At 40.8% G+C, this 13,090-nt stretch overlaps 2 protein-coding genes across 2 annotated transcripts; both read left to right on the top strand.

The window, feature by feature from the left end:
• The first annotated feature begins 221 nt into the window (after positions 1-221).
• On the top strand, positions 222-4,205 carry tmed7 (transmembrane p24 trafficking protein 7). Its single transcript, XM_063897126.1, has 4 exons — positions 222-348; positions 662-865; positions 1,444-1,689; positions 2,130-4,205. The coding sequence occupies exons 2-4, from the start codon at positions 707-709 to the stop codon at positions 2,364-2,366; spliced, it is 642 nt and encodes a 213-aa protein (XP_063753196.1). The 5' UTR covers positions 222-348; positions 662-706; the 3' UTR covers positions 2,367-4,205.
• Positions 4,206-4,584: 379 nt separating this feature from the next.
• fem1c (fem-1 homolog c) lies at positions 4,585-12,865 on the top strand. The gene is given in 7 exon segments (XM_063897206.1): positions 4,585-5,950; positions 8,828-8,997; positions 9,119-9,307; positions 9,734-10,163; positions 10,166-10,244; positions 10,475-10,651; positions 10,920-12,865. Coding segments are annotated over 7 exon segments (1,854 nt in total). The 5' UTR covers positions 4,585-5,406; the 3' UTR covers positions 11,185-12,865.
• Positions 12,866-13,090: the final 225 nt, after the last annotated feature.

Raw genomic sequence — 13,090 nt, 5'->3', positions numbered from 1 at the left:
TACATAATCTTGTGCAATGCCAAGAGATGGTTTCATCACCAAAGGCCATGTCAAACTCTATTTTTTATTCTGGACTTCTATGGTTTGGTTCATACAAATATATTTTTTTGCAACAGCCTCATAAGCCAAGTCACGGTATCTTGTTAATTGCATAACATAAAACAATTTTAATTTGATATAGTATTGTAATTTACCACAACCTGTTTAGCAGCAGCCACGTTGGAGTGTATTATTGACCAATGACAGAAGCCTGTAAAAGAAGGCGGGCTTTCGAGTGTGGCAGCCAATGACGTGTCACGTTTGTGATACGTTACTTAGCATTAGTTGCATCCGGGTGAGCATTTTGAGGTGAGTAGCTAATGCTGACTGAGAACAAATAATGAATCAAGAAATGATAATCTTTCAATTTTACTTTGGCGTTAATGACCATGAATTTGCCAGTAATACAGTAATACGCAAGCCATAAGAAATTGTTATACATTCTGAGAGGCTTTCTCTATCTTTATAATTTAAGGGCCATCCAGCTAGCTAGTTAGCCTTAGCTTTATGCTAATAACTTGTCGCTGATACCAATGTCCGGGTTTGCTTTGTCACTAATTTTGCCTTTTTCTTCCTTTGGTATTGACTTTACTTTATTGTTTGTTGATGTCATTTACGGCAGGTCTGCTCAGGTTTTTACTTTGAAGCTTGGCTATCGGTCATCAGGATGTACGGATTGTTTCGGCTGGTGTTGCAGTTGCTGTCGGCCCAGCTTCTCTGTGTGTGGGTGCTGGGCTCCGAGCTAACTTTCGAACTGCCAGACAACGCCAAGCAGTGTTTCTACGAGGACATCATCATTGGCACCAAGTGTACACTTGAGTTTCAGGTGCGTGGGTCTAATGAGAAGTTCCTATTGGGAATATTTTTGATTAATTTCCTGATTAATCAGCGTTGACTGATGGCAATGTGATAGGCAAGTAAAAACAACACACTTGTAAAATTTGGTTTTTAACACACTATATTTTGTCTGTTGTTCTCACATTTGTGTTTATTCATGTAGTCACGTCAATAGTATCTATATAGCCTAAGTTAACACATTTGCTTGAATGGGTTTTATTATCTGTACACCATATGATATTCTCTGTTTGTAGCCCATCGATTGTGACGTGCAATACATGTTATGTGTACAGAATAACCAATGTTAATAAAGTGCATCGTAGACAATCCATACAACAGACAAATTATTGATATAATCTGCACATATGAATCCAGGAGTATCTTATGCAGCTTCAAGGTGTCCCCAAACACTGAGCCACATAACCTTCTGTCCACCATGTAACCTGGAAAGAGAACCGGGCTACGTAGAAATAAAGACATAAATCTAATGCACATTATTAACTTAGATAATACAATAATAAAACAAACACAGGTGGAGTATATAAATAAATGTCTTTGTTTTCCCAGGTGGTAACAGGTGGCCATTATGATGTGGACTGCCGTTTGGAAGACCCAGAAGGCACTACGCTCTACAAGGAGATGAAGAAGCAATATGATAGCTTTACCTTCACAGCAGCCAAGAATGGAACCTACAAGTTCTGTTTCAGCAATGAGTTCTCCACTTTCACACACAAGACCGTTTACTTTGACTTCCAGGTCGGTGATGACCCTCCACTCTTCCCCAATGAGAACAGGGTCACTGCTCTCACTCAGGTAAGCTCTGTGTGTAAATATGCACCTTTTTATTTTTATTTTACTTATCAACATCTCTTTCACTCTTCTGTTGGTTTCATTGGTAAAACACCCTTTGTGGTTCCTATCTGTACATGTAGTTTTGTGGTGTGTGCAAATTTGCAGCACAAAAAACATTTCTGCTGAAGCAAATGGCTAAAAATCTAATTTTCTAGCCATAATATAGATAAACACTCTTTTCTTTACTAAACATTATGGTTGTGGGGTCAAATTGTCTGATTTACATTCATTTATCTTTCTTCATTTTACAAGTTTGGTTATATTTTAATATTTTTTGCTCATAAAGGTCCTTGTAGTTTGTGACTCAAAGTTAAAATGTTCTTCTGGTCAGTCAATCATTATTGTTCTATAACAGTCAAAATATCTAATGTTGGGCTTGGATTTATCTTTACCCTTTGCAGATGGAATCAGCCTGTGTGTCTATCCATGAAGCTCTGAAGTCGGTCATTGACTACCAGACGCACTTCCGCCTCCGTGAGGCCCAGGGACGCAGTAGGGCAGAGGACCTGAACACCCGTGTGGCTTTCTGGTCCATCGGAGAGGCCCTTATCCTTCTGGTGGTCAGCATCAGTCAGGTGGTGCTGCTGAGGAGCTTCTTCTCTGACAAGAAAACCACTACAACACGCGTAGGATCGTAACAGTCTTTGAGCCCCGGGATCTGATACAGCATTTCCTTTTGTCTGTGTGCATAGAGTAGGTTTGAATATCAGTGTTGATCTGAAATTAGATCATATCAAACTGCTGAGTCATACAATCTGACATGTCACCCTGATTCAGCACTGGTATTCTTACAAACATTATGCAAATGAGTCTCGAGCTAAGTGGTTATGTATGTGTAAAATGTATTTGAGGGGTAAACAGAAAACCAGAAGAAAAGGATTTCTCGCATTGCTTAAAAGTATCTGCAAGGGGGGGCAGTTTAAGGTCATAATTTATAGTTGAAGCAAACTTTACAAATGTGTTTTAATTTTATTTGTGTCTCTCTACCCCTGGCATCTCAAATGTTCCCCACCTCCACTATTTCATCTTTCAGCCAAAAGGGTGAACTGAATTTACCAAGAGGGTTGAATATGTGACTAAACCTACTCATAATGTAAGGGTTATGACTTTGTATATTTCTTTATTTGCAGAGCAAAAATATTTCTAAAACCACAATGGCATGGCAAAGAGTGTTTCCCCATAAAGGTTGCATTTGGTTTTAAAAATATGTTGCTTTTTTCTTTATTAAACCTCACTGTATTCAGTGAGAAAGAGTAGATATTGTGTTGTGGTTTATCATCTTTGTCATTTAAGATGGGTTTGTGTTTGTTGTATAGAGTGTAGCCATCTTTTGGTTTGATATGAGCTTGAAACAGTTTGTGTTTGGGCCAGATGATTGAATTTAAAGATACACATAATTTCTCTTGAATGACTGCAGACCCAATTTTTAAACAAAAAACATGTTTATTGTTTTTTAGATTTTGCATTCTATTTGCTTGATTACACATTTAGGCAAAGTCATGTTTCAATTTAACACATCTAGGTGAATGCTGTACTACAAATGTTATAATTATCTTGTGACTGTGGAAGGTGAAAAAGAAATAACACATTTTAAAATGACACATTTTGTGTGTGAAGTGATAATGCCAGCAATTTGAAGTACACCAATTTGTTATAAGAAATCCGTGTTCACTGGTTCCTTTGCAATGTCATAAAATCAAGTTGTTCTGCCATATATTGCTTCAATATATGATGATTCGAGTCACTTTAAACTGTATTTTTAAATTAAGATGTGATTCCCTTACTGCCTACTCATTGATTTTCTAAAGGAACATGGAAAAAGACTTGAACAGGTTAAATCTATGATCAGGTCTTGTTCTGAACATTTAAGCTGGCAGAAAGTCCTACAGATGGTATAGTAAGTGAAGGCTTAGTTAAATCTGGTTGTGTGGCTTCAGCCAGGAATCATGTAAAAGTCGTGGGTCATTCTTTTATCTGATTCAAACGCAAAACCTGGCAGACTGGCTGAGAGGCCTGAAGAAAACAAGGAAACAGGAAATAATTGAGTATATTGAGTCTTTTTAAACTCCACCTGCGAAGTACAAAATATCACCTGGCTAAATATAATCACTGTTGTAATATGAGATCAATATGATCTTTATGATACATTTGGTTGACTTTAAAACCTAAACCACTGAAAGAAACCAAGAAAAACTCAACACCAGATAGGCTACAAGTGTTGTTTAACTGTCAGAACTGATGCTCAAAACATCTATACAATTGTATTTTATTCATTTAATAGTATTGATGATCTGGTTATCCTTTTTTGGTGTGCTCCCATCATATGTTAATCGTCGGTGTGGGTAGGTGTTGCAGTGCTGGCGTTTCATTTTAAGGTTTAAGAACTGTAACGGCTCATTTTGAACAACACATTTTGTAAATCATTCTGGAAACTTATTTTAATTGGGATGGCTGAATAAACTTTATTTTAAAATGTCGTTGCTTTTATTTAATAATCGGCAATAATAATCACTTTTCAAGGTGGGTGAATGTTTTGGAAACATTCTTGTCATGCTTCTCTTGTCCTGTAGGGAGAGATATAACCAAAGCCTTCACAGTGAGATGTGCACCCATACAATATTAAGAAATATCTCTTTATCTATCAGATACATGGGATATATTCTACGGCTTTTTGTTTGTTGTTTAGTGTCCCTTTGCATAGTCATTATATCTTCAAAAAGTCCCAGATCATGAATAGCAGCAATCGCCTTTGTTGTTTTTATCGACTACGTCACAGTCTTCATGCTCTGTGATTGGTAGTCAAACATGTCAATCATTTACGCTAGTCAAGAAAAAAGACTGCGTTGGGTTTGCGAATTGACGGAAACTGAGTCGTGATCATCCGGTCCAGCCGTGGGTGGATAGCCTACCCTATTTACCTTCCCCTCCGCTGAGATAATAGTCGTGCCAGCTTGCTGAGTGGGTTGGTGGACGACGGTGTTTCGTCGTTTCGCAGGTAACGTCTGTCGCTTGTGCCTCGACGGTAGTGTGAGAAAGAAACACGGCAAGGACTTCGGGGATATCCCCTGAGTGATTGGCTGAAGACCGACGGTCTTTTCCAGGCTAAGCTAACAGCAGCAAGGAATTACGGGTGGGGGAGGATTTTTGTATATTTCGGCCCTAAGGAAGCTAATATAAATAACGTCAAAGGCGTCTGTTGTGAAACAATGACAAGCACAGAAAGTATACCTAAGAGAGGAGGGCTCCTCGGAGGGGAAGACCTGTCAGTGGCCGAGTATCGGTTTATTGTTCAATAAAGAGGTGTAAAGTAGATCAGCTAATGGAAGCTAGTCGCTAAATTGATCAAGGAAGTTGACTAGCCACCTTGCTAACTCGGCGACAAATGTATTACTGGACCAAGGGTCGTCTCAAACTCTGAGTAATTCATATATTAAAAAGATTAACATAGTGGTGATGACCTTTTTAAAACCGAAATTAAGTCATATATTTCTGTGGGCTTTTAAAAAAACTAAAACGCGTCAGCTGGTTCACTGTTAGCTAGTGATTCAGAGCTTGTTGTAAACAAAGGGTCCCCGGCTCCACCTGTCAACCAGACACGCTACACCTCGAGGTATTGTTGACCCATTGTGTCACGGACATCGCTACCTTTTTATTTAACAGTGACACTAACCCTCAGAAATGGATTTAAAAACGGCAGTATTTAACGCAGCCAGGGACGGTAAGCTTCGGCTGCTTCAGAAACTGTTGGAGAACAAAGATGGACACGAGGTCACTAAGTTGATGGGCGAGAAAACAAATGGGGCCACCCCGCTGCTTATGGCCTCCCGGTACGGCCACCTAGACCTGGTAGAGTACCTGCTGGAGTGCTGCAGCGCTCCTGTGGAGGTCGGGGGGTCCGTGAACTTTGACGGGGAGACTATCGAGGGAGCGCCCCCTCTCTGGGCAGCCTCGGCGGCCGGTCACCTGAAGGTGGTCCAGTCGCTGTTGGGCCACGGAGCTTCTGTCAACAGCACCACCCTGACCAACTCGACACCCCTAAGGGCAGCCTGCTTTGACGGTCACTTGGACATTGTGAAATACCTGGTGGAGCACAAAGCTGACCTGGAGGTGGCCAACAGACACGGCCATACGTGTCTCATGATTTCCTGCTACAAAGGACACAAGGAGATAGCGCAGTACCTGCTGGAGAGAGGAGCAGATGTCAACAGGAAGAGTGTAAAAGGTGAGAGAGGGTAGCACACACAATTAAGCATCGAAAAAGAACAGCGGCCTCCTTTTTTATTCACCTTTAACTTTGAGAAAAGACACTCATTGGTTCGGCAGATGCATTTTCAGCACTTTAATATCATTTGAATCACCTATCCCACAGTGTTTCAAGACATAATGGCAAATTTAAATGATAGCTGTATTTCATCATCTCCTAGCAACCATTTCCAAGAAAAAACCGCTGATCATATTATGAACAGGCTCATACATTAAGTGATGACTCAACAAAATAAGATGTACTGGTTTCACAATGGAAAACTATCTTGATAACTACGTCAGTGTTTTCTTTGGGTGTGTAATAATAGAACTTTTTCATTAGAATGGTTTTATGAATAGGCTACATTCAAACCAGTGTCCATCTGTTTTTATAGCTATTGTATTCTATCTATTAAATGAGAGCCCACAGGATTGCTTACAGTTAAACATTAGTGATATCCTGGATTCTTTCCTATTGCAGTTGACCAATGTGGATGTGTAAAAAGGCTAGCCAGTTTTCATGGTTGCAAAAATGAAACTGCAATCAGTATATGTTTGTGCACATTTGATGGGTCACAAATGTACGTGGTTGACACTCAACTCATTTCGCAGCCAAAAAAAACTAAGTTGAGTCACTAAGTTATCCTGACCAGCAGAAGGCGTGTGCATGTGTATGTGTGTGTGTGTGGTGATTTGATGTGGAAAGCACTCTTACTTTCCTTCTCTTCAGACTATTGCCTCTCCAATAATTGGATATGAAGTGGCACATTACCACAAATAATGGACTTTCTGTTGAAGGACGGAGGCAAGCACGACAGGAAGATAATAGTGAGGACACCAGACTCACAGCTGATGTGAACTGCTGTGGTCAGCTGGCTCTCTTCCTCGCCAGACAAACCAACACTTAGTTAATAATTCCTTTAGCCCAACACCTGTTAGTAAGGTACTGTCCTCACTTTGGCTTAAGGCTCCTTTTTGCAAGAGCATAAGGAGTATTTAGATTAACTTCTGGTTCTGGAGGAAAAATTCCTACATTTCTGGATTACCACTTTTTTTATGTGAATCCCATCCCAACAAGCAAAGTGGAAAAGGCGTCGACACCATTGGCAACTGGTTTCAGGAGCCATTGTTGCAAATGTCAAGTTGTTGATGAAGGGATGTGGTATAGCAAACAGTATTTAATATTTGAATGTTAAAACATTGACAGGTATTTTATTTGTCGCAAATTGACTGTTTTATCAATTGAAAGCCTTTAGCCATCCAAACCAGAGAAAAACATTTTCTGCAATGTTAACCCGGCTAACCTTAATCCTCCCTGATAAAGCAAAGGAAACCCTGCCATGTGGCTGTTTGGAGAATCTGATCACAGTTGATTTGGCTGTTACTCTGGAGAATAAATAAAAGTTAATCCTGTGTGGTCTGGTCTGCCTGAAAATGGATTAGCCTTAGTGTACTGAGAGCTAGATGCAAGTGAAAGCAAAGCACCATTTCACAGAAGTGTTGCACTAAAATCTTTTGTTGATAAGGATGGACATAAAATGTAATGAGGTTTGTTGTGTTTCATTTTTTTAGCTATATGGAATCCCTAAGCACCCCCCAAACTGTCTGCTGATGCTGAACTCCAACAAGAACAAGCTGTAAAAACCATTTCACAAGTTTTTGTTTTCTGCTGATGATTGACCCTGATTACCAGGTCTGAGCGATCTATTTCAAAGAGCATTTTGCTTGTTGATTTATAAACGGTGACTTGTCAGTAACGCATTCACTCCAGTGTCTTCACAAGGGTTTGGCTGGATGCAAGCCTTGCCTAAATCATAAAACATGAGAAGATGCGAGTGGGCAATACATGTATACTTTTTAAGGGAAACTACAGCGCCAGTCTACTGCTTATAGTTTCTGTGTATATAAAGGGACCCCCATTCAGACAGTTTTTACTAAGTGGACTTGGTTAGATCGGGCTCCTTGAAATAAAATATTCACTAATAAATATTTATTTTGTATTTCAACTAAGAGAGAAGGAAGCTGAAATGGTCATTTTTTATCGTTTTAAGTGTTGGAAAAAACCTATTTTGATCCAGTTTTAGGATTACTGTCACAGTAATAAAAAAATACCATCATATTGGTTGGAGAAAAAAAACAACCCTAACCCAAATACCATATCCAACAAGTGAATCAGAATCAGAAATCCCTTATTAGTCACACAGCGGGGAACTTAACATTTGGTGGAAGCAAACAGAATGAGATTGTTTAAAACATTGCACAGTCAGCAATAGGAAAGGGCATGTTATCTAACCAATAAATCATTGCAAAGCTTTTTCACTCTACACCTGCACATTTTAGCAGCAGCTGAGCGTTAATCCCCACTGCAAAGCTTCCATTCATCAGATTTACCTCCTGCATTACCACTACAGGCAGCAGCACCTGTATTTCCTATCTGTAAAAGGGGTGTTAGGAATCACATGATCTTGAATGAATCTTATGATCTGTGAATGAGCATGAAATAGACAAATCACTTGATGTAAGCTTCCACAATACTCCTGACATCAGATGATTTGCAGACATTTTGAATAAAGATAAAGGACAATGTGTGGGGAGAACAGCTGCACTTCTGTATTTGCTCTCTGTGTAAAAACAATAAGTTTGCTATTTTTTTAAATCTAATAACATTTGAGTTGATAATGGCCAAACCAGCTAATCCTAATTAAATGGTTTTGCTTTAATAAATCGCTGTAGCTCGGCTGGATGTTTTTAATGGTCATGTAGCAATAGACATCAATGTATCTGCAGGTCATCCAGCATCACTTGTTTGCACTCCTACCTCTGTAGCAGGTCACCATGAATGTGCACTTGTTCGCAGGCAACACGGCGCTTCATGACTGTGCAGAGTCGGGCAGTCTGGAGATCATGCGGATGTTGCTGCAGTTTGGCGCGTCCATGGAGCAGGACGGCTACGGCATGACACCCCTGCTTTCTGCCAGCGTCACAGGCCACACTAACATCGTAGACGACTTGACGACGCACCAGCAGGTTAGGGTTTTTGTCCCCTACAGTGGAGTGTTTGTTTACATAGATGTGTTGGTGATGTATTCCATCTATTGAATATTTGTCTTAAACATATGAAAAAAGAACAAATGATTTCTTTCTGCAGACAAGCCCAACAGAGCGCATTGACGCCCTGGAGCTCTTGGGAGCCACATTCGTTGACAAGAAGAGAGACCTGCTCGGAGCTTTAAAATACTGGAAGAGAGCCATGGACCTCAGGCACATCGACAGTCACTGCATTGTCCATAAACCCGAACCAAAGCAGCTGATCATGGCATACGACTACGCCAGAGAGGTGAGTGCTATTATGAGCCTGTATTTTTTACTGATCACTGCCCCCAAAAGGATTCTGCATAGCATTTAATGCTTGTGAAATAGTATTTGTTTTAAATGCTAATGTGGTCATAACTTGGTAAAGGCAGCACAGAGTTAAACAGGGTGACTGCTTCATAAAAATAGCACAAAAAACATAAAGCTAGCAGACAGCATTTGTTAGCGTTTGGGCCTATTTCTGCATAAATTAGGTTTTTTAGGCACAAAAAAAACAGAAAGTACTGTTTATAAATATTAATTCCGTTCAATAAACAGAGAACCTACTGCAGCAGTCCAATGTTAGTTCCTATTTCCTTCTGAAAAGCACGATGTATCGCATGTACTAAAACCTGAATTGCCCTAATTGCTGCACTCTTCCCTTTTCTTGATCTTGTAATCCTCTTTCTAGGTAACAAACGGAGAAGAGCTGGATGGGCTTATATCTGATCCGGATGAGATGCGCATGCAGGCACTGCTCATCCGTGAAAGAATCCTCGGCCCACAACACCCGGACACGTCTTATTACATCCGGTACAGAGGTGCTGTTTATGCGGACTCTGGGAACTTTGAGCGTTGTATCAATCTGTGGAAGTATGCATTGGACATGCAGCAGAGCAACCTAGATCCGCTGAGCCCCATGACAGCCTCCAGCCTGCTGTCGTTTGCTGAGCTCTTCTCCTTCATGCTGCAGGACCGAGCCAAAGGTCTCTTGGGGACATCGGTGTCATTTGAGGACTTGATGGGGATCCTTTCCAAGAGTGTGTTGGAGATTGAGCGGGCAGTTAAACAAAATGGACCGATGCCTCCTGACCCTGCACAGCTCAGCAAGGCCCTGTCAATCATCTGCACCTCATTTGTCTTTTGGAGAAGGTGCCTTGTACCGCAGAGCAGGACCACTTCAAGAAGGAAACCATATACAAGTGAGTTTCTGATGAAAAACAATTGAATTTGCATAACAGTTTGTCTTCAGTGAGGAAAATTGCCTCAGTACTGAGAACAAAAAACATCAATATTTTTAGCTGGCAGTGGTTAACTTGCATCAGTGTCGTCAGAGTCATGCACTTGATGCTGATGCCATGACGGCTGCTGTTTTTTGTCTCCATGTTGCTGTTTCCTGACAGTAAAGATGACATGTTTCCACATCATACAGATTTCTGAAGCTCCAGCCGTGTGGCAAGAACGGCTACAGCCCTCTTCACCTGGCAGTCGACCGCAACACCACCTGCGTGGGCCGCTATCCCGTCTGCAAGTTCCCCTCCCTCACTGTCGCCTCTATCCTTCTCGAATGTGGGGCCGATGTGAACTGCCGCGATGAAGATGACAACAGGTTTGTTTTTTTTCTTCTTTAGTTCCAGCTCTCATAATAGTTCTGTTTTTTCTTTTCTTTGTTTTAATATAAATATTTCTGTTCTAAAGTAACAACAGAAAGGGTTAGAACAATCAGTTGAAATAGTTTTTTGAAAAATACCTAAAATGCTCCTCAGTTGCACCATTATGACAGCTCCCAGTAAAATGAACCTGCCTTGCCACAACATTGATGATGTGTTTTGTGATAAAATCATTAAGTGGATCTATTATCTTTCCCCCCCCACCAGCCCGCTTCACATAGCCGCATCCAATGGTCATCCTGACATCATGAACCTGCTGATATCCTGCGGGACTCACTTTGACAGCACCAACGCCTTCCAACAGACAGCCTGCGACCTCCTGGATGAGAAGGAGCTGTCCAGGAATATAATCCAGCCCATAAACCACACCACACTGCAGTGCCTGGCCGCCAGGGCCATCGTCAAGCACAGCCTCAGTTACCGGGGAAACATCCCTGAGAAACTAGAGGCCTTTGTCTTGCTCCACAGATAATGATGGTGAATAAGAAGAAGAGGGGAATGGTTGGATTAAAACATGAGGGGGTGTGATAACATGACGTGGAGCTGACAGACTGAGGAGCATTATAGTTCAATGCCTGACCCACAAGTGTTTGAGGAGCTGAAAGACACACATTTCTGGATTTGTAAAATCAAACTATTTTGCAAAGTACGAATTGGGAATATTTGTGTGCACAAAAATGTCCTTATCCAACCGGGATGAAGTGAGAAATGATCGGAGTAAACTGAGGAATGATTTAACATTTCGTTCCTCCGCTTGCTCTCTCATGACTGTCACAGCCTGATCTGTGGGGATATATTACGAGTTGTTTGAGACATGGACAGTTGTATCTCTGGATGATTTAAGCAAGGGGTTTACATATTTTTGCTTTAGAAAAATTAGATTTATTTTGCATATTACACTATGCTATTTATTGAATGAAACTTGAGAGATTTTTCTCCATGCTGGCTCCAACCCAGCCTCAACTTTGCCTGCTTCTCTCTTCTCAAAGCAAAGACTGAGGCGTTTCTACATATGCTGGGACTTCAGGTTATTTTTGGTTTGTCCCATCACTGTTGCCAACAGTCATGGACCCTTCCTCAGTCATCATTATTTTTTTTTGTACTTTTACATTTAGTAATTGTCATGTAACTCTGGATATCTGCCAAGTGGTGTGGATTCTGGACTCATGTGTCACTCTAGTGTATAACAAAGCTTTACAAGAAGGGTTTAATGTCTGCGAACACCATAAGTGCTTTATTCTTCCTATGCACAGACTAGGCTGTTGGAGAGAGACTGTTGTATTCTGTGCCGGCACTTGTCTGTGCAATATCTCATGAGTTTTTTTGTTTACCTCATTGCTGCCGTTTCCTTCAGTATCCCCTTACTTCAACCAGAGAGAGAAGGGGTTGCAACACCATTGTACTGATTGTTGTAAGAAGAGTGAATGAATTTGAGTGATCATGTTTGTTTGTTTGTGTGAGTGCCACGCAGTGTGTTTCTTGTATGCAGAGTGATTTTGAGCTTACACAAATTATTGACGTCTAGAGTTTGGTGGAGTGGCACTCATGGAGATTCCATAATGCACACGACTGCCACTAAAAACCACAGCGGCCAAACTCTCTTTCTACAACGGCTGGAGTGTGCAGGCTTGTACCCAGAAGTGACCTCTTAACGTTCATACATGGCCGACCTTTAAATGCCATCATTAATTTAAAAATCGTTAATCAAAAAGAAAACAAAATACCAACATTGGCCCACAGTGCATGTGCAGCAGCATATCAACCAGTCACTGCAGAAAACCTTTTGTGAGGACTAGACTACAGCGGGGAAAGTTCTTCTCTTTTTGTACAACCATCGTCCGTGAGGAGTGAACACACAAATGTGTGGGAGGGCGCCTGGACATACAGAATAGTAAAGCTTAATGAATTATCTTGTTTGCACATTAGCTTTAGATGTGTGGGTTGAAAAAAGGGCTTTTCATAATTCATAGGATTTCACATTGCAGTCTATTTAACCTGACAGTTCAAACCCAGACATCGAAAATGAATGAGGACTCCCAGGGCAACTTCATTTGAATCTGCACTTTACTACTGCGGAGTTTAAGATTTGATATGGCATTAATCAAGTTCATGTCTTAATAACCAGTTTGACAATAAACCCATGTTGCACTTGTCTCCTTGTCCAAATGTCTTTCTTTTGTCATTCTGTCTTTTTGAGGGGAATTTGCCAACTGGGGTTTCAGCAAATGTTTAGGTTTCTAAGACATGATTGGACGGTGTCTTTAGCCCTTTTTATGTGCCAGTTTCCCATGGCCTTATTAGGATAAAGTACACTAAAATGACACTTTACAAAGAAAAGGGCTTTAAATCCGGTCTAAAAAGGGTAGTTTAAAACTCCC

Source organism: Eleginops maclovinus, chromosome 12 (assembly GCF_036324505.1).
Source record: "Eleginops maclovinus isolate JMC-PN-2008 ecotype Puerto Natales chromosome 12, JC_Emac_rtc_rv5, whole genome shotgun sequence".
NCBI classification, from domain to species: domain Eukaryota; kingdom Metazoa; phylum Chordata; class Actinopteri; order Perciformes; family Eleginopidae; genus Eleginops; species Eleginops maclovinus.
Note: the sequence above shows the minus strand (reverse complement) of the source record. Positions and strands in the feature narration are given on the sequence as shown.

Bases quoted from the DNA above. Each gene is read 5' to 3' on its own strand.
- tmed7 (XM_063897126.1), top strand. From the start codon at position 707: ATGTACGGATTGTTTCGGCTGGTGTTGCAGTTGCTGTCGGCCCAGCTT. The intron at 866-1,443 runs GTGCGTGGGTCT...TTGTTTTCCCAG, and splicing joins AGTGTACACTTGAGTTTCAG to GTGGTAACAGGTGGCCATTA. The intron at 1,690-2,129 runs GTAAGCTCTGTG...TACCCTTTGCAG, and splicing joins GGGTCACTGCTCTCACTCAG to ATGGAATCAGCCTGTGTGTC.